The sequence below is a fragment of the Apteryx mantelli genome, chromosome 2 (genome assembly GCF_036417845.1).
Source record: "Apteryx mantelli isolate bAptMan1 chromosome 2, bAptMan1.hap1, whole genome shotgun sequence".
Lineage (NCBI taxonomy): Eukaryota > Metazoa > Chordata > Aves > Apterygiformes > Apterygidae > Apteryx > Apteryx mantelli.
In genome coordinates this window covers 90,736,372-90,758,359 of record NC_089979.1, presented here as the reverse complement: position 1 = coordinate 90,758,359, position 21,988 = coordinate 90,736,372, and the positions used below count along the sequence as shown (strand labels likewise).

The 21,988-nt window shown below is 39.3% G+C and overlaps 1 protein-coding gene across 2 annotated transcripts in view; it reads right to left on the bottom strand.

Moving 5' to 3' along the window:
* The window catches only part of DAP (death associated protein), a 51,202-nt gene extending 30,640 nt beyond the window's left edge, over positions 1-20,562 (bottom strand). The window contains exons 1-2 of one of the 2 annotated variants that reach the window (XM_067291006.1): positions 20,392-20,562; positions 13,941-14,037 (exon numbers count right to left, since the gene is read on the bottom strand). In XM_067291006.1, the coding sequence (XP_067147107.1) occupies positions 13,941-14,037; positions 20,392-20,446 (152 nt within the window). In that variant the 5' untranslated portion in view covers positions 20,447-20,562. The remainder of the gene's footprint in view (positions 1-13,940; positions 14,038-20,391) is intronic. The other variant, XM_067291005.1, reaches the window with a different exon arrangement.
* Between the last annotated feature and the right edge of the window lie 1,426 nt (positions 20,563-21,988).

Here is a 21,988-nt window from a genome sequence, read left to right as displayed (position 1 = left end):
CCCCCAGCTATAAGTTCTGGGCATGATTAAGACAGCAGCAGATTAAAAAAAAAAAAAAAAAAAAAAGTAACTGAGGTTCTTAAAGCTACTAATATTCTACCCTTGCAGGAAAGATGGGACTTGGGGAGGCCTCAGGACTGAAGAGAGCAGATTCTTCTTCATGTCAGGCCTACCAACCGACCTCAAATCAGGTTCACACTTCGAACCTGGTGGTCTTGGTCTTGTTTCCAGAACACAGTACCATTCACATTACAAACAATGACTTTCAGCAGCTACCAACCTTACTGGCAGTCTCAAGAGACAAAAGGCTAAACGACTTCAGAAGAATTTTCTTGCCTCAGAAAATGCTTCTATTGCTCTAGTGGATCAAGATTCACTTTTCAAGAATGTGGAAAAAGTCTCTGGTCCAATAATGTGTGGATAAGTGACAGACATAAGTTCTGATAGTTATAAGCTTGTTCATAATTACCGGCTCTTAAGTGCTACCATGGAAGCCAATATTTATTTTGTCAATACTACTTCTACTGATTGTGAATTCTTCCAGGACATAGTCTCCAGAACAATGTCATTGCCAGACTGCTTCAAGATGCCTAGTAGCAGATAGACCATAGACTTATATCCTAAATGAAAATTATCACTCCAGGAGCACAGGGGGGAAGGGGTGAAGAGGAGCTCATTACTGAATAGGAAAAGTCAAGTATCCAACACTGAATTACAGCAACTGCACTCTGCATGAAGATTTTTCAGGCTTCTTCCCATACAATATTTCACCTCTTCCTTCTAACAGTTTACTTTAGGGAAGTGAAAGAATAAGTGAAAGATGTACAGAACCAAATTAAACTTTGAGCTCAAACACATCTGTGTCTTGATATCTATCCAAATATTGTCTAGTCTCTAGTCTCACAGTAGCATTTATTTCTAGAGGCTAACAGATAGTTTGACAAAAATGTGTCACTTAAGGTTTTTCATCTCTATTTACCAGGTTGTTTTCCCGAATCTTCAACTGCACAAAAATCTCCCTCCTTAAAATCTGTCAGATTTGTAGTGAAATTCTTTTTTCAGAACATTTCCTTCCTTTCCCATATTTCAAAAGTTAAAACTTGTGTTTGTTTTTTTCTCCTTTTAGCCAAATTGGATTTGGCAGATGATGAATCATCTACTAACACCACAATTCACATCTCCCTTCATCTTAAGAAAGAGAAAATGAAATTGAAAAGGCATAAATCAAGACTCTTCTCCTCTATTTGCTTTAGCAACCATTTTCATTCTTTTCTATTATCTACTAGAAAAGCTCAGTCTATATTTCAGCTCATGCTTATAGTCTGAAGAAACGAGGAAAGAATTAATCATATCCAATTTATGCTACAGGTTAAAGATAACAGATATACACCTAAAAAAAAAATCTAGGAGAGTTAGGGTGCTAGCGCATGCACTGCTATGCCAAAACTCCAGGAAGGATTCCTAGGCAATCCACTCTTAAAAAAAAAAAAACAACACACAAAGATGATGAAAAAAACTTTTATATTGTTTCCTGTGAAAGAAAACTCCACAGCACCTAATTCAGAGAGTATGTCTTGCAATTTTTTTCTTCAAGACTAATTCTCAGAATCTAGCCAGGAGAGATTTTCTGAGGAACTGTAAACAGTATCCGGATCATGTTTGAGCAATTAGCTTTATGTTTTCTCTTGTCCTTTTTGCCCAAGGAATCTTGTGCGATTAAAGATAATAACAACATCGTGTGCAACAGTTGTAAATCCAAAGAATAATGCTGCATTTGAATTGTTCCCTGAATTTGTTATAGAGCCTACACATAGAGCAAACAGGCATAGGATGAAGAGACCAGATCTTCATCTAGTAGGCTATTGAGGCAGGCCTGAAGCCACCAGCTGAGAATCTAGCCCCAAAATCCTACTTATAACTGGTTTAGAGAAACAAGCAGTTTGTTAGAGTAATTCAAAATACAGATTTAAAATGGCTTCCTAGAATGTGCTCTGATGCAGGCTGCAGGCTTCCAAATTCCTAAAAATCAGCCATAAATGTTCTGTAAACTCCTGCAGCAGAGCTACACTGCAAACTTATCTGGATTGCTTGCACAATCGACTAATGCCACCATGACCTCAGAGAGGCCAAATTCCCAAGAACTTCTCTTACTCACTGTCAGTAAGTAAATCTTTTATGAGGTCACCATTTCCTAGCAAAACACATATGTGTCTACTGAAACAGCAACTGCTCTCAAGGTAAGTCAAAAAATAGCTATACAGTGCCAGACTACATGGTCATCTTGCTGACTTTCAGTGGGCAGCAGTGAACACCCAGGGAAGGACATGAGAATGGAGCATGCAAAAGAGTATTTAGTATGCACAGATTTCCAAAAAATGCCAACAAGGCCTCTCATGAAATAAGCTGAGTTACCACAGGATATGACAGAAGACACTCTTGAGGATCAGAAATAAGTCAATTATCACAATGATAGAGATTAACAGTGGGATCCCACAAAATTTTGGAAAAGAGGAATAAATAGTGAGATGACAATGTATGCTAATGATAAGGAGTTATTCAGGGTAGTAAAAACCCAAATTGAATGTATACAGTTACAAAGGATCTTAGAGGAATGATGGGACAATAAAGTGAAAGATGGTATCTTAATATATATGAAGTAATACATAGTGGGGAAAAATAATCTTATCTATACATTCATAATAATGGGCTTTAGAATAGTTATTAAACTTGGAGAGAAATGTTGGAGTCAGAAAGGATTTCTGAAATCATCAGCTTAATTCCCTAATGGCAGTTAAAAAGGCACGTGGAACACAAGAACAATTAGACTAATAACAAGCAGAAAAATAGAACTATGCCACTGTGCAAGTCTGTGGTATGTTTTTACATTCAACACTGTAATTCCAGTTACCCCATCTCAAAAGCAAACAAAAAGATACAATTGAACTAGAAAAATATATACAGTAGACAGGAGAAAGGAGAAGAAAACAATTATTCACTATTTCTTACTGCAAAAGGCAAGCAAAAAGAAATACTTTCTACTGCATGCACTGAACTGGTACTACCTCTACAGGAAGAATATTATCAAAGAAAGAAATATGTTTGAAAGGGGGCTAGAGAAATAGAAAGTAGGTCCGTTGGCAGAAATTTAATATGAATAGCAAATTCCTAAACAGTAATGTTGATTGCCAGGTGCTAGGAGAGTTCACCAGGCTCATGCTACACTTGCCCTTCTTGGGCACTGTCCCCAAGTATCATCTGCTGCAACTGCTGCACAGAGACAGTTAAGATAGACAGATCTTTGTTCTGACCCACTATAACCACGCATATATCCTTTAAGACAAAAGAGGAAGAAAGATTATAATGAGCTTATAACTCCGCCATTCCTTTGCTGAATGAATATTTCTTTATTGTTTTAGAAGACACAGAAACAAGCAGGGAAAAGTATGAGCTACACAGTGTCTTCAAAAGCTATTACCTAATAAACCTACATGCATTTAAAAGATACTGGAGAGGAAGAGAAAATCTGGTGCATTAACTGTGAGCAGTTATCTTTCCTTTTCTCCCACTTTTTGGGGAAAGAAACAGTCTGCATTAATTTGGCTAATTTCCTCTTCTCAGTAAGAATTACAAAGCCAATCACAAAAATGACAACCAGTGCTGTAAAATTTGTATTTCTATCACATTATTATTTCTATTACAAGTATGCAGCTCCTAAACACCACTTTTATTTATTTTTTAACCTGACACAAAATATAAGAAAGCCAATTCCTAATTGTCAGACAGGCTAAGTGGTTAATAAGCCCCATACAAAAGAAGGAATATATATACATAAGTCTCTCAAAATTAGAACTCTTACCAGAAAAAAGATGTTTTTAGGAAAATATAACAGGAAGACAACTGTTAGTCATTAACTAATACAGAAATGATTTCAAGGGTAAGGCACAATATGAAATAAGAACATAAAGACCGGGAAACAAGGTGGCATGAAGGGAGGGAAATCCTTCAAAGGGCTGCAGCAGAAATAAACAACACATTACCAGCAGGCCTTAAAGTTTTATTTAACTTTGCTTGCTTACAAGATATAGAGGAAAAACGTGGTATTAATTTCAAGGACATCCAGAGATCATCCAAACCATCCCGATACAGGGAAGGAACCAGAAGAGCCAGTATTATCAGCCAGAACAAGTTTGTTTGCAGAGAACAGCAAAATACAAACTCTGCTCCTTAGCAGTTTTTGAGATTCTGACTTTTTTTTCCATTGTAAACTAAAACAAGAACACAATCTTCAAACACACCAGCAGAAACAGAATTGTGTAACATCTGGAAACAGGAAATCATTTCTACAGTACAGTCTTCAAAATAGTAAATATGAAGACCAAATTTCATTTAGTCAAAAGCCTTCTGAATAGTCCTACGTAGAAGAATTTTTGAAAATTTTATTAGTGCCAGTATTAAAACAGCGTACACACAATTACATACACTTTTGCTCTATAACCACAAGTTAGCATGATACCAGAAATAAAAGAAGAACCACTGAAGTGTAAAACCACTCAATTCAGTTTACTGAAATTTCATTCCATCACCTCCAACACAAAAAGAGCATTTTGTCGAACAAGCCAAATAGGGTTGTGCATTAACTGGCCAGTAAAGGCATTAGTGCTGCACAAAGTCAAAAGTCCTTCAGGACATACCTAGGACAGGTAATACGTAGAGTGCACGTGTGTGTGTGCGCGCACCCACACACCCACACCCACACACAAAAGATCTGTCAATGGCAGCCTTAGTAATAGCAGGATACATTTTTCTTTTGAGCAGAAGTTACTGAATTTGTTGTAGCAAGAGGCATGTATGCAAGGTACTCTTGATCATCCTATCAACAATCAAATAGTAAACAATTTATCAATGCATGTTCTAAATATTAATATGAAGTTACAATCTCAGAACAGTGACTGTCAGTACTGGAGAACATTCATTATCAATGTCTAAGGAGTATGAGGATGGACACACTCAATAATGAAATTCTGCTTCACTGAATTATTTTTAAAGACTTTAGTTGTTCTAAATACACTTAAATCTTAAGAGAGACACTACAACTTAAGCTGTTCTAGCAAAACTGCCCAGCACTTCCACTACAGTATCTGGAGCATTGCATTTCTTTTCACAAAGGCAGCCCTACAGCAGGCTTTAGGAAGCAATGACAAACATTCAGTATTGCAAACACATGAAAAATTTTCTTGCTTAAGTATAGTGTTCTCATATTTGTAATTTTCCCAGAGTAAAATTTAGAATTTGAAAAGTCACCTACAGAGGCACATCCTCAGGACTGCCTCATTTACAAGCTTAATGCTACTCCTCCCCCCCCCCCAATCTCTGACATAATCCTAATGTAACCCACAGGAACTGAGTCTGAATCAATGTGTCTATACTATGAAAAGGCCTTTTCCTGTCTGCTGCTGAAAGACAGCAATGAAACCCAAAATGCTGGGGCTGCAGGAATGTCCAATTCAGTCCTGAAGCATGGGGTACTAGATTATGCAAGCCACTGGTCTCCCCATAATTCAGGTCACAGAGCTAGCCTTGTATTTAATCATCGCTCAAACAATTTGAGAAAAGTTGTATATTTGGAGATCACTGGGGAAAATAAATGAACAACCTGCAGTCACTTTCGTTGTACACTGCAGCAATTGAACCAGCTCCTTTTTGAGCGAAAGCATGAACAGGCTCAGGCTCACAGTATATATACTCTAAGGGATGAGACTCAGAGAAACTCAAACTCATCAGAATTAAGCCTTGTGTGAATGCTGCCTAAGTATCTTTTACAATTTGCAGTTTATTTAACAGGATGCCTTTTACCAAGCTGCAATCATTTAAACATTACAACAAAATCAGAGGACAGCAAGCCTACTACAGTGAACACATTCACATTAAGCAACTTGTTGCAATGGAACAGCTCTATCAACTGCTACAACAGACTAAAACTCTGGTGATAATTTAACAAATTTTTTCAGGGTTGTCTTAAATTATCTCTCATATATCTCCTGCTTCTAGTACCAATGTCCTGGGAGCAGTAAAGGAGAAAAATTCCTTCCTGTTTGGCCCAGTGACAGTCAACAAATAATGATAACACACAAGTTTACTTAAATATTAAATTCCTTAGAAGTATAGTGCTTGACTCAGTCAAAGCAGACTAAATCAAACAAGGGAGAGGAAGGCGCTACCTGAAAAAACAGATTCCCCTTGGAGCACGCAGTCATTTTCACATCGCCTACCCATTTGTAGCTCATGGTGCCATGACTTCCTACAGAGGTTTTTGTTTCCAAAAGAACTAGTAGTGCATGGTTCTTTGGCAGCTTTTTCTAGTACAAAATTCATACCCTTAGCTTTGTGAAGGGCTCCCAGAGTCACTGAGTACTCAGATAAGGGAGATCTGGGCTTAGCTAGAGTAATGAATGCCATGTGATTATACACTTGGGTTTGGAGATTTTTGTGTATTATAAAGCCCATGGAAAACCTCTGTTTCAACACTGCTTTAAACTGGCACAGATAGCTTCATCCCATGTATTCCAGTATTTAGGAATGATACAGAGAGAAAAGTGCAATGCAAAATATCACTCCCCAAGCCCATTAACTTAGATATTTTCCTTTTTTATACTGACACAGAACATCTTGCTAAATATGCTGTCACTCACAAGATGCTACCTCCTCTTGCATCCATTTTCTTCTCACATATGACTAAGCTTTTCTCACTTTCTTCAACACACAGAATACAGATGATGGACTTTCACTTCTTTTATAATCTTTTTCTTACCCCAACTTGGCTGACTGTTCAATTCAGCTTCCCAGCTAATTTCATAGGATGGCATATGTTTCTTTGGGACTGAACCCCACTATCACTGAGCTGGATGGCATATCTTCTATTCACTTTGAGGGGAAAAATATGAGATCTTTTTCAGTTCTTTTAGCATGTGCACACAGTACTTAAGCGATATGTAAAGAGCTATCCATATAAAGTCATATTCAGCACCTACACTGATGGATTTCTTCACCAACTTATTGCTTCAAGCATCAAGAAACACTGGGAGCATGAAACATCTTTCAGAAGACTTGCATCTTCCTGTATGAGAAATGCTTCATTCATAACTGTGTTTAGCTTTTCCCTGCATTAACAGGATTTTCATTTCTTAAATGGAGATATTCACAACCTCTTTCTTGTCTTGCAGAAGATATGAATTTAAAGTTGAGTATTACAATGCTATTTTCTGTATTTATAGCTAGATCTATAACCATATATACATTTGTTACAGTTCAACACAGGTCATAGTAATTATTTTGTTACTTCTCCAACTAACCAGTCATCTGGAGATGGTACTGTCCTGAAACCATTGCACAAAAAATCCTAATACTTTTTTATATATAAAATTAAATAATTTATGTTTAATTGCTAATATTTTAATATTTTTAATGATTTACAATTAACTTTATTATACTTTTGCATCTGCTAATAACAACAACTATATGCAAAAGATTAAGACATGAGTCAGGTGGGAAAATGTGTTGAGGGCAGTATCACTTACGTAGGAAAGCAGAGCGTGATGCTGTTAAGAAACTTTTCCCTTAACTGTGAAGAGAAGACCAACTGGCTCCAAAGCTCCACTTCCAAGAAAACAGAACTCTTCAGAACCAAAGATACGAATGAAAACCCGTAAGAGTCATATCCATTATATCCATATAGTTAATTGAGTTTCAGTTTTCATATGGTCAAGGGCAAAATGGTAATATATCCTCCCTGAGCATAATCTTCATATCAAGCCGCCTCAGCTCATAGAGCTTTAACAACACTAACAACAGTACAAGAGTTTAGGGTTTATTTTACCCATAGAGAAGGTACATATGGCACATTAAAGGCTGAAATTACGACATGGAGATTAAGAAATTAAGACATAGCCATGTCAGAGAAATCTGCAGTCTAAGAACAGTTATGAGAGCTAAATACTGAAAGCAAACATCTCTACCTTCCACCACTAGCTTCTGCTGAGGCAGGACATCTGACCAATGGTCTGATGTGACAATGTTCTCAGACAGAACCTCCTTTTCCAAAAGGAAATAAAAACTTGGTCCCAAATGTTTCATGTATAAATCTAAAGAAAAAAAAAAAACAACCCTGATATTCAAAATAAATCTAAGAGGAAAAGAATAAACCCTTTTCAAGAATGGTCATCTACTTGTTTAAACAAAATTTTAGAACCCACTTAACCCACTATTAAGATTGGGTTTTCATAAGATCATAGATCTACAAGCAGGACCTCCAAAAACTAAAGTGGAAGGCACAGCAGCCTATCTGTCCTGAACTATCTTTTTTAAACCTTGAATATTCAACATGCTGAGTCAATGCCCACTTACTTTTCCAACGATTTGTTTTATAGATACATGAATACTGGTAAGAGTTCTTTTTTCAGCTTTATGTTGGTGACCCACATGTGAGAAACACTGATGGGCTATGCATTCTGAATATTTACAGAAGTACGGTGCAGTACTTTATTCAGGCATTTTGTGCCACTGGCCTTGTGAAATTTGGGGGTTTGCTTCCATGCTTAACAAGTTGCCTTGTATGCAAGCAAAATGAACTCTGGCTGCCATTTCCCAGTTTTTGACCATGCTGAATAGCAACTATTCCCAAGTTAAAGGGTCAGTACTTTGACTCTACCATTCCTGCCCCTGCCAAATAACCAAAATAGGGTGAAATACGAGGAGCAGAGATGATTTCAAGCATTTCCATATTACAGCGTAAACAAACATACAAACCTGCTCTAATGGCTCACCCACATAGTATACTTTAATTTTTTTTAATTCTGCCAGAAGTTTGCAACAACAAGGGTCGTTACAAGGCAAAAATTAAATATGTTGCAATGACAACAGACAATCTTTAATGGCAAATGAAAAATGGAAATAATGCCCACAGCTTATTTCTTATCAGTTACAACAAAGTGAAGTGAGGGAAAGGAAAAACAAATTTATTTCTGAATGAGAGTATACAGTGACAGGGTAAATTTTTGAGATTTCCACAGCACTTATGAAAAGAAAAAGCAGATGTAGATTAACTAAAATATTCAGACTTAACAAGAGAGACTTAACACAGAGACGCCTGAAGGATGACAGAGAGCTTCAACAATTCCTCTCTCACCATGGAACTAAGTAAGTACAGAGACAGGCTCTTTGACATATGGACACCCATATGCTTCATTAGTATGGTTTTACTTTTGAGTCACTACATTCCATATTCTAAATTATCCTCTTAAATGTCCCCCCCCCTTTTTTTTGCACAATCAATATAGCTAGGGCTATACACATCCTAAACTGAATTAAAATCCAATCTGCATAATTTATTCTATCCAGAGTCAAGGGGAAAGTCAGGCATACTGCTGGATTCACAATCTCCAGGTAAACTTGGTCTTTAAGATGCACAGCACATACAATTTACATATGTACACTGAGAAACCACTGTCCTGTATTTACATTCAGTAATTAAATCACTGCAATTAACCCACTCTATATCACAAATATAACAAAAGAGAAGGAAAGAGTATTTAGTCTTGAAAACCTCTGCAGTTTACCTGGTTTGTTAAAGGACAAGATGAGCCAGGTATCTGCTTTAAATATTTTTAAAAATCCAAGTACTGATAAATAATTATAGTTTCTTCTTCTTGAGGTCCCAGAGTGACAATTAATGAAGGTCTTGTGCAGAACTGAACAAACAGCTCTCATTTCACTTTATCTGCATTTCTGGAATATTTATTAGGGTTGGAGTCAGATGCTCGCAGAGGAGTTAGCGTGATACTTCAAATCTCAGTTAAACAAGCAATCTGAGAAAGCCCAGGACTATGAGTAGACTAACTCCACATATTTTCTACGACAACAAACAGTTTTGAAAAACAATTGTTTGTATTCATAATCCTACTTTTAAGTTTTTCACTTTCATACAACAGCACAAAACTATCCAGAAGCCATTGGTATGACTGTCAATCAAAACTGCAACTATAACCAACTGCAACCAAAATCTAAGTCAACCTAAGCCTTGAAAAATTACAGGAAGATAAGAAAAGCAATAATGGATCAGACCAGAGGTCCATCTAGCCATTATCCTGTCTCCAACCAGGCTGATCAAAATCACTGCTGTCCTAAAGAACATGCGGGCCAAGGACCCCACCCTCACAGTCACATTCAACATTGACATCTTGGCCATGGTGGTGCCACTACTGGCTTTGGATACCACACATTTTTTTTTTAGTTCACCTAAACCAAATGATGCCAACTCCTCCCTTCTTTCATTGAGCTCTTCTCCATATAATCATATCCAACCATTCCTCCTTAAGTAATATTATATTTATATCAGACATCTACAATTATTTCCATTACTGTTCAAGGCTGAAAACTGCCTTGTAGGAAAAGTTTAAAATTAGAACAGAATTAGTATAAAATCATCTTACCACATATTGTTTTAAGGGATGGCAAACCACTATTATGACAAGACAACCTACCATTTCATGGTAGGTTGTCATAACAATTTTATTTAAGGAACTAGGACTGATTAAAATACTTTGCAAAGTAGGTTATGGAGACTGGATTCCAAGTTTCTGAACAACTATGAAAAAGAAATGGCAAAGAATGTCTAACTGGTGGATGTTACTTTAAAGTAACCTTTATCACAGTTAGCACACTTCAAAGACCTTTACCACCATCAGCTTTGTTTTTGCAGTATGCTTGGAGAACTGGACAATGGGTCAGTATTTCTAGTCTTAATGCAAACAATGCCAGCTGTCCCCAAAGCCACAAGTATTTTTTATGAAACTCTAGTAGAAAGCTTTCCTGTTGAGCTGCTATCTATTTGCCATACTGAAGTATGGTCTTAGAGAGACCTCTTCTGAAACATTCCCAGAGAACTCCAGGAGAGCTTGAAACCTGCCACAATTTACTACCAATTCCAAATCTTGCCATCACTAATCTATCCTCAACTAAGCCTATAATGAGATTAAAATAATCACTAGGTCGTCTCACCCTCCCTCTTACCATACAGAAATTATTCTTCCCTGTTTCATTATTTTCTCTTAAAACATTATCAGCTGCCAATACCACCTGATAAGAACTCCCTGAATGGTCTGTTTGCTTCCTTTGACTTTGAATGCAACAGGCAATAGAGATTGCATCATATCAAGAACATTACCTTAAAATGGTTGTCTTTAAATGGCCAAGACTAAAAATGTAAGAGTGGAAAGCTAAAAGCACAGATGTCCCCTCATTTGCTTAGTGAAGGGACATAAAATATCAGCAGGCAGTGACCAAAAAGTATATTGACGCTGGAGGAACCAGAATGCAAGGCTAGTGGCCTCTTCTCCCCCTCCTGATAAACACATGAAAACCTCTCCCCATGGGCATCAGAAATCCAAATGTTTTACAAGGGCAACACAGATCACCTGGAGCAGAGGCACAGAAACTCCAAGGGACTCCATCTTCCAGCATGAAAGTAGCTGACATGCTGCAAACATGTAATTTAATTTTGACAAGTGACAAAAACTTCATATACTATGGCCTGTCGAGTTCACTCACTCTGTCTACAGCTAAATAATCTCTTGCTCATATCTGCAGCTCATACAGCCACCAGCTGCAGAAGTACTTCAGTAGGAACCTACAACACACATATTAAATTGTTTCCCCCAGAGAAGAAAAGGTTTTCCAGTTCTACCAGGAAAACAACTTCTCCCAAACTTGTAAACCAACTTAGAGTTTTCTTTTGTAATTCACACTGATTCCCACCTATGTTCTTCATGCTGTTCCTGCCACTTTCTTTCCCAGCAGGACTTAAACTAAAGAAAGAAAATGCAGACCAATGTTTTTTAGATTAAAACACAGGCTCAAGAATAACTATGCACCTGAGTGCTTCAGAAGGGCCAACAATGAACATTTTACAACAAAACCAAAGTGAACAGCCCACTCTAAGTGTATATTTTGACAAAAAACTGAACTGGTGGCTGAGGGGATGGATTTCATGAGGTACAATAACTAACTATTCCCTAGTTAATATGGAAGCTCTAGAGATCGCTAAACTTTATACCTCCATTAAGCACAAAAACTGCTTCTGGACCTGCTTTACAACATTAACACAGGGTATATATTTATTAAGCTTCTTAGTTAGTATCAAAAGTGCACTTCATCTCCTTGTCCTCCCATTGGCCACACTTCATTTTGCCTTGTGGAGTGGTCTCAAGGCACCTGAACTGGACTCCTTGAAGATGAAACTGAAATGGAACGTGTACTCCAAGAGCACACCTAACACACAACAACTATTACCAGTCTTTCAGTCCAGAGGACCAGACTAAGTAACCTCCTTCTCTAAAACACATGCAAAGTAAACATGAAGTCCTCAGGACCATGTCCCTCTACAGATCTGCTTCTATTATGCCACAATACTTGCTAAGACAGAGACAGCCACAAACATCAAGGTAAAATTATAACTTTTCCCTACACTGTTTTAGAGTGAGAGGGGAAAACGATCATCCACTTGAGGAAAGGAGTAAATAGCTATATTGTAACGGAGGTTTAAGTCTGTGAACAGGCATAAGGAGTCTTCTCATTTGGATCCTATCACTAATTAGACTCTCTTACAATGAGACTGGCATGCCAACAAAATGTAACTCTGTGTGTGTGTACACACACACACACGTACACACACGTGTATATATAAATATATAGACACATACACACACACACACATATATATATAAAAGACACCTTAAAGAAAATAATTAACCCCCAAGCAAAGCTTAAATTAGCTACAGGATGTGATTCCTTACTTTGGACAAAACTTGACTGAACTACAAACTCTGTTCCAACTTGGATTCCACTGAACAGAAATAGAAAGTGACCAATATGGTTATGGAAGAAAAGGCAGAAAGTTCAGTTTTCTGGCCTTTCATCTGGATATATCAATTGAAACTAGGTTTTCTTTCTCATAAATGTATTACTTCTCTCCTGTTCAGGTTGAGATTTAATAAATAAATCACAGTTTGTTTCTATTCACACAGACATTTCACAATGCCTATTTCCTACCATTGTTTCAAATGCAAAATAAGCATCACCTAAATCAGTCTACGTACAAAAGCACAAAAATAGCTCTCAGATTTTTTTTTTCCTTGAGCTAATAGCAATGGCAAAGCAATGCAGTAAGCGAGTACAGAAAGATTTCAGGTAAATATAGTCTTGACTACAAAGAAAAACAGCTAGTCAAGGAAAGCAGCACAAAAGCTTCTATATGAACAGAAATATGGTAGAGTCCATCGAACTTCCCTGCTTTCATTTCCCCACACTCATTACTGAAGAGTTTTAAGCAGATGAATAGCAAGGTAAGGAACTGTCTTGGGATCCTCCTCCACTAAAACTGGTAATTTCTCACCTAAAATAAAGGGGCTTATATTAATAGCATTTATTTTTACTTGTCTTTTCATGCCATATTGCCAAATACCTCAACAGGAAAGGGGTACAGGCCACACAGTAGAAGAAATCAACTAGCACATAGCAAGAAAACCTGATATGCAGATGGACAGCCTAATGTTTGTGCCCAAATATGCCTAGCCTCCATGTTTCCACACAACCTGAAATGATTTTCAGAGATTTTAGGAAAGCTGAAGTCTTATTTTAACTGTACTTTTTTCTCTAACCTTCTTTTCTCTTAACTTGGCAGGATCATTTAAAAGAAGCTCAGCAAGGTAAAAATTCCTGAATTCCCCAGTTCTCTTGAAGGAGCATATAACTTGCTACTGCTTTAAATGAAATTTATCATACAGAAAGAACTGTATCATTGGTTTGATATCTGCAAGGAAAACAAATCAGCGATAATATTCAAGGGATGGAAATTAGCTATAACATATCCACCAAATCAGAATGCTCACCTGCTGGTTTCCCAGTCTTGATCATCCTTATCTTTTTCTTCTTTGGCATCAGAATTGTGTGGGTGTTTCTGCACAATCCGCATCCCGCCAGCTTTCACTGCAGCAAAATTTAAAAACAAAACAAAAAACAAACCCAACAAACCTAAGTTAAATCTGTATAAGAGAAGGAAGGAGAACCTCATAAAAGTTTTAAGGATGACCTCCCACCCTCCCCCACCCCCCCAATTTTTGCAGAGTACTTTAATAATCATGGTTTGGAAAACAGGCCAAAACTGTTTAAAAGTGGCAAATCTGTGGAGTAGCTATTTCAGGGCCACGTCTCCCATTCTCAGTCACTTCATGTCATCTGAGAACTAGCTGCTCATTTTACCACTTGCTTCCAATACTACTTTAGAAGGTTCAACTCTGTTGTAACTCTCATCCCTATTAACTTGTTGCAATCAGAAGAAGAAAAAAAAAGTCCATGGTTTGCATAACACTATGCAAAAGGCCACAAACTGGAATGTTAAACACTCCTATAAAACAGGAAGGGCTGAAGAACTTCACTTTTGTAATTTCAAGTTAAAAACCAGAGCAATAACAATACTATTTATACAGAAGAGTACTTCATGAACAGTGTAATAAAAAGCAAAGTTCAGGAGAACTCTTAATTTGTATTGCACTGCTTTTTATTTTGCAAAATATAAGCATTTACCACATATCAAATCCTTGTCATGATTTAGTTTTAGAAATGATGTAAACAGAAAAGCATCCCTTTGAAACACAAAGCGAGAAGTGAAAGCAAATCCACTAAATTCATCGCTTATCCCCCACTACGTGAAACACAAAACAGGAACTAAGCCCAAACTCTAAATCTGCAGCAATTAAGTAGAGATCTATAGGCAGGCTGTTCTTGATCTGCTTTCGGTTTTAATATTTTAGGCTCCTATTTGCTTCTACCCCTACTATACATGATCATAGTACAACGGCAGATGCAAGATGATGGCATCTCCCTTGCTACCTGGGTGAGTTACGTTCCAATCAGCAACCATGTCAGCAAGCCACTAGAGCAGGCAGGCGTCAATATTTAAGATACCCACAGCCATGTCGATTTGTGTTTCACACTGCTACAACAGGATAAGCCTGCTGACAGCCTCAGCAGAGGCATCGCGGGCTGAGCAAGTGCGACGCCAGAAGCAGGTGATTCAAGAAGAGTTAAAACAGCTTGGCAGCACGGCTGGGGCAAGCTCACACTTCTGACAGCCCTTTTGTAACCAGCCACAGAGAGATTAAGGCACTTCATAGCAGTTCAATACTGTCTCTGAAACCTAGAAATAAAGGAAGTATTTCTGGATACACAGGTTTCATTAGTTCTTAACCAGAACAGCAATGGAAAAGATACTCCTGTGTATAAATTTTATAGCCTGTTTCAGGGAAGGCAGCAAAGAATATTTAGTTAAAGGACCTGCCCTAAGAGCAAGTGACAGCTGCTTGGCCCTTGAATTTTTTTGAGAGAGATTTTAAGCTTTAAGTGATATTTGAAAAGAAAATCTTGATTCGATAAAGGAGAGTAAAGACAGACAAACAACAGACAAAACCAAAGAAATATGCTTTACTGCCTATCAAAAATGTGTCACTTATCATGCACTGACCCTCCTCCCCTCCACACACACATATCAATCATTTTTGGATAATCTTTGCAGCATAAAACCTACAATACTTAAAAAGTGAGAAATGTTGCACATGGGACAGTAAAAGCCAGAAAGCTTAGGTTACACAAAGAAATGTAGTTTTCAAGGTGACATGAAAATAAAAATTCCGGTTAATCTTTCCTGATGCAAACTCCTTACCAATTCAAGTTTGTTTGTAAGAGCAAACACTTCAAGTTCTATTATTTGCCGTTTTGTTCTAACATCTCAATTTAACTTAGTTAATTGAAACGATTAATATGTCCATAAGCCTTGCCAACAAAACTGAAAAGAGTACAGACCTACAGGAGGGATTTCTTTTTAATCCACCATCTGATGAGATAGCATCAACCTGCAAAAACAAATCCTAAAATCGTTACTCCCAGGAGTTGTTTTTACTTTCCTCATCTTCATTAGTTTTATTTACATTAATTTAGAAATTCAACATCATTGCACAACCAGTTCACGTTACTTCCATTTCAAATTACCTTTTGTGGAAGGTGCTGGCTTGTAAGCAGCACTTCTGGACAATATATGAATTCTTCCACATTGCAATTCCTCACCATCTAACAGAAAACTAAAGAATACCCATCGATTTAGCACTAACCCTGTTGGTCTAAAATCTCTCTCCTCTTACATTATATATCATCAGGCCACTCCTTTTGTATCACCAACAAAAAGATCCTGCTAAAATTTAAAGACTTTTCTGCATGTAAAATTAATGATTAAAAAACAGACAATTAAACGGCATAGTAGCCAATGACCAATGCTGTAAACATTAGAATCTTGCACATCTGATTTTTTCACTAATATCTACTACCATAGTAGAGTCAGACAAAAGTACACTGGTACATAACTGAGCAATCTTTAGTAATCCAGGGTTACTGTGCATACCTGGGAAATCAAAAGATGCATCCAGCAAACAACTATAGCAACAATTTATATCTCTGAGAACAAAAGTGAAATCCTGCATCCTGTCTATACAGCTGAGGTACATCTACGCCACCTATGCCATTGCAAAGTTATACCCAGCCTAGCTTCAAGAGACTTAGCTTAAGGAGAGCAAGAATATCCACCCTTGCAACATGGTTCACCTCCCCTTTCAAAAGTTTTCAACCAAGCTACACTACCTCAGCATGAGAGGGAGAGTAAACTGATGAATTACATCGCCAAAGCTAACAGAAAAATTTGTTCCATTTGCAAGATTTTCTTGGACTTGGAGGATTCATCTATTTCTAACCTGTCTAGTTTCTACTACATAATTTGACAGATGCTTACCACGGTGATTTTGACAGTTAAAAGTCATTTTTAAAAGAATATGACCTCAAATTTCCTTAAACTAAATACTTCACAGAGTGGAAAGAGGATATAAATAACTGAAAATTCACCTTCCAAAACAATTGCCATAAATTAATGCCCAGAACAGGCAGACATCAACAATTATACTGGGATTACAACCAAAACAATTCCTTTACTGATGACGATAACGCATGGGCCTCAAACTGGAATTACGTAGGAGAGTTGAAATGGGACCTGTGTTAAGGGGAGAGTTGGTGAATGGCTCCATGTGGTGGAGAACCGACAAGAGAAGTCATCAGCTTCTCAAGTATGAAACACATAGGGGATGACTTGGGTTCACCCAACAAACTCTGAGAAGAAAAACAGTAAACCTTTGTTTGCTCAACCACTGGATCTTAATTTTGGTTTTTAATTATCATTAGTCATGTTTTCCCTAAAGGGCAGGGGGGTTGTCTTGTTTGTGCTATGAATGTTGACCTCTCTACTGCTCTAAAGAGCATGACTACTTCAGACACCTTTTGGAAATTTAATAAACAACGCTGTTAGTTAATTAATATGTGGAGTGCCTGGAACTGGTAAACATTCTCATTCTCTTTTCTCTTTTTCCACAGCTGTGCTTTTTTGGGGACTGTACCTGGTTTCTGAGACTTAATGCTGAAATAAATCATCCTAAGGCACAGAAATCTGAAGCACCAAGTATCTACAGAAACATCTCAACTCCACAACTGCTCAGACCTGAGCTCAGTTTGACTGCTGGCAGGCAACCTTGTGGCCTGAGGCAGCGCTTTCTGAGCAACCTTAAAGTTCAAATGAAATAACTTGATGTTCAAAGCGACTCAGTGGGAACTTTCAGAAAGCAATAGTATAACCTAGATCTTTAGCACCTTCCAGTTTTCCTTTTGAGCATAGTATTGAATATTAACACAAAATTTATTTCTTATGAACCACATAGTAATAGCTTCCATTATATTGCTAAGATGTATGGAAATCCAAGACTGGGGAAACTCAAAATATGCCATTCTGTATGCCTCAGGGAGCACACATTATATACCTTTTTTTCCCCCAGAGTAATCTTGGCTCAGAGCCGGATTTTTTTTAATGACCAAAAAAACACAAAAAGGGCATAACTCTCTTCATGAAGCTTTTGCAAAGCTTCATAGATAAACTGTTAACACAATTGCCTTTCTTTATGTATTCACTGTATCTATTAGAAGAAATGGATACCTAAAAACATAATTACACAGGCCTCTAGAGTGACTGCAAGCTGTACAAACCTACTCAGCAATGTATGATAGATGCACTGATCTTACTGACAGACGGATATTTAAAAGGGCCTCAACTTAAGCTTTATTAAGCTTCAGAAAGGAGTTCAAAAACACTTCAGGTATCCTGCTACCAGCCTGAGGTCGCAAGGTTTCTTTCCATTTCATTATCCTTTCTCTTTTCAAGTGTTTATCCTTTCTCTTTTCAAGTGTTTTTCTTGTCTTTTTTCTATGTGAAAGATCAATGCACAGAGGAAGCTAACAGACCACATGCAGTTAGTAAGGTTAGGGCTAATGGCACATATGAAAAACAATGGATTTTTCAGTTCTGATTTAATTCTATTTTTGATAATCTAAGTCTTCACTATACTTTTATGTATGCAGCTCATACTCAGTGGGGTGAGACATGTCCTCTTTACAGGTAGGACTCTCTACATTAAAAAAAAAAAAAAAAAGTTATGCATACAGTTAAAGAGTTCCTGAATTACATTTTAATGAAACTTCCTTGCAAACTGCCATACGGCATTACATTATTATTCAAGGATCTAAAACAGCTTGGGATGGGGGATTAAACCCAAGCTTTAGGCTCCAGAGTAAATTTAAACTGCCATTAGTCACCAGATTTCTTGTGGATTTTCAAAGTGTTAAAGATCAACGTGCCACAGAACCACTTTCCTCTGTCACCCTGTTCATAACCATCCTCTTCCCGAAATGACTTAAAGATATTGTCAAACATTTGCTCAGCTGGCCTCACAGGAAGACCTGGTGGTCCCCTTCTGCAAATTAATTGGTAGATCCTCACAAAGCACATACATAGCTGAACAAGCTCTTCAACCTATTTGGGGATTCATCTTAAAAAGAAAAAAAAAAAAAAACCTGAAATACTCTGACGACAAGGGAAACCTGTATTCATATTACGATTTTGCACTGTGTATTGCTTGTTTCTAACATGGCCTATGGAGGATCACTACGGGTCTTTAAACAACTTCCACCTGCTTAAACACAGGTTTTGAAAAAGAACTCTCAAATATCTTTGCAACTATATTAGAAAACACAGTTTCAAAGCATCTAATTGAAAATATTTACTATTTATCCCTTTCGAAAGAGGGTGCAGCCAGACGACAGAGCTAAACCAATCTAATGCATCAACAATTCCTCTGCATGAAAACTGGCACCCACCTGACCTCAAGGTGAGCCAATTCAAAGAGCTAAGGCTGCAAAAGCTCCTGACGTGGAGAGACGGTTTGGTTTAGTTCCCAGAGCCAGCTCACCAGGTCAGCTAAGAGCCAGCACTGGGGCAAGGGAGGCTGTAGAAGTGGGACTACCCTGCTCAGCCAACAGAGTAGCTTAGCTGTACTGGCAAACCGGACTGCCAAGCAAGGCAATTATTTCTATTACTTCCATTATCTATTTAAAGGAATTTCGGGAATAAAAAGCAGAATTGAAACAGGGTTCAAAAGTTGTTTTCAAAATCTTTGGAATTTGCTTTACAAAACTAGTTATTAAATCTCATCATTTGAAAATAATGTTAACCACTCTGTGAATTAAGAATTTTAGCATTTTCTGACTGGAACATTTAAAAAGCTATTCCACCAAGAAATGCTGGGAGGCGTGCATTGTGTTGCTGGTGCGGGGACCAAAGCTCCCTTCTCAAGCAAACTAACAAGGGAAAACGAGGAATACGTGAAGGAGCAAGCTGACTCGCATACTACGAGTAACGAAAACCGCCTGCACGGCGAAAAGCCCCCACGCCAGGCAGGCGACAGACGAGTGTCACACCGAGGCCACTTGCCACAGCTTGGAGGAGCCGCGGAGGCAAAACGCGGCTCCTGCGCGGCACCGGCCTCCGCTCTGCTCCGCTCACCCGAGCGGCGGCTGCCAGGGCGGCCTCAGCCGTCCCCGGAGCTGAAGTCACGGCGGCAGAGCTGCCTCCGCCGGGGCACGGCCCAGGCCCAGGTCGCTCGCCGCCGCAGATCTCCCCGCGGAAGCAGCGGAGAGGGAAGGCGGCCGGGCACAGGCACGCCGCTGCGGAGGCCCGCCGGGCGCGGCGCCGCCCCGGGCCGAGCCGAGCCGAGCCGGGCTCACACCGCTGCCTGCCCCCGGCCGCTCCCCGCCGCGGCACCGGGGAGACCAGCGGCCAGCCCTGCAGGCCCGGGGCCCGCTGCTCTCCTCCCTCCCTCCCCCCCCCGCGCCGCGCCGGCGCTGCGGGAGCGGCGGCAGTACCGGCAGGCGGGTGTCCAGCGCGCGTCTCTGCTTTCTCTTTGGGAGGCGAAGACATGTTCACCCGTGTCGCGCCCCCCCTTGCTTTCCCCGACGGACGGACGGACACGCCCCCGCCCTGCTTCCTCAGTGCAGAAAGGGCCGCCACCGCCCCGGCCCACGCCCCGCGGCCGCCGCTCCCGCCCTGTCAACGTGGCCGTCCGCGCCGCCGCCGCCACGGCGCGCCCGCCGCGGCGGGGGCGGTGCCCAGGTGACGCGGCCGGCGAGGCTGGGCCGGGAGCGGCGTCGCCATTGCCCCGCCGGGGGGCGGCTGCGGCGCGGTGCCGGGGCGTGGCGCGGGGGCAGCGGCGGGAGGGGGGGGACCGCTAATTCCTGTCACGGCACCCGGCCGCTCCCTGCTGCCCAGCGTTTGTCTTTTTCCCCAGTGGTCTTTCTCGCCACTGGGAAGTTTTGCCGTTGTTAACGTTGTAAACCTACTGCCCTGCCGAAACCTCCCGCCTCTCCACCCCCCCGAGCAGTGTGAATTCTTTTTATTTTACGTTTATTTTACTTTCTGTCTGCAACAGGCTGCTTTTAAAATCACATTTGGATAGCACGCACGATTTTTGGAGGATAGTATGCCTTTTTGCTTAACCGCTACAAGAAAATGGCACAAGTAACGTGATTCTGAATTACGGGCCTGTAAACTTCAAATAACACTTTTCGTTAGTAGCTAATTGGTGGTTCACAACTTCCACTCTGGTTCTGCCAAACCACGTGTGTGCAAAGGGGTGCGTGCCGTGCTCGTTGTGCTTGCGCTCCCCATCTCCTTGTCTTTTTCTTTGAAACCACAGTGTTGATTCAAGCCGCTTTAAGAAAATTTTCAAATGCTTCCATTACATGTTGAAAAACATACAGGAATGGATTAAGCAAAATGTCTAAATTTATAATATCAGGACAAAGCATAATCCTTGCATGCTCCTCTGCCTTTCTTTTACAATTTGACACGAAGAAAGCGAGTATCCAAAAAAATGATTGTGCAATGGCTGCAAATTGAACCCCCCCAAAGTCCTGTAGTAATAGCGCATATCAGGTATGTTATAAAAAAATTAACACAGCTGTGTGGTGCCACATATTTTAGTTATTGCTATCAGTCTTTGTCACCATCATTAAACTACCATTGTCAAAATATAAATGATGGATAAATATGTATTTTGTTGGCAGCAGATCAAAATATAATCAACTTACAGTATCCTTAACAATTTTCATGAACAAGTGTTATGAAAATGCTGTAACTAGGTTCTTATATTTTGCTTCTGGGCAATTTCAATTTCCTACACATAGGGCAATTTAGAGTCCCAGCTTGTATTTTCAGCTCTGTCACCTTCTGTGTAACCTAAAACAATTTATTCCAATTCCCTTTCCAGGCTCTGTCTAGCTCTATTCAGATTATAAATTTTTCTAGGATGGGATTATCTCCTAAATGGAGATTATAGATCTTCTTTCTCTGTTTTCCTCTTGATTTGAATTGGAAGCTTCTATATTCAGCTATTCATGGTTTTCCCCAGATAAACTTGGTCTGGAATTCTCTGTGTTGGTTACCTCCATTGGTATGAATTTT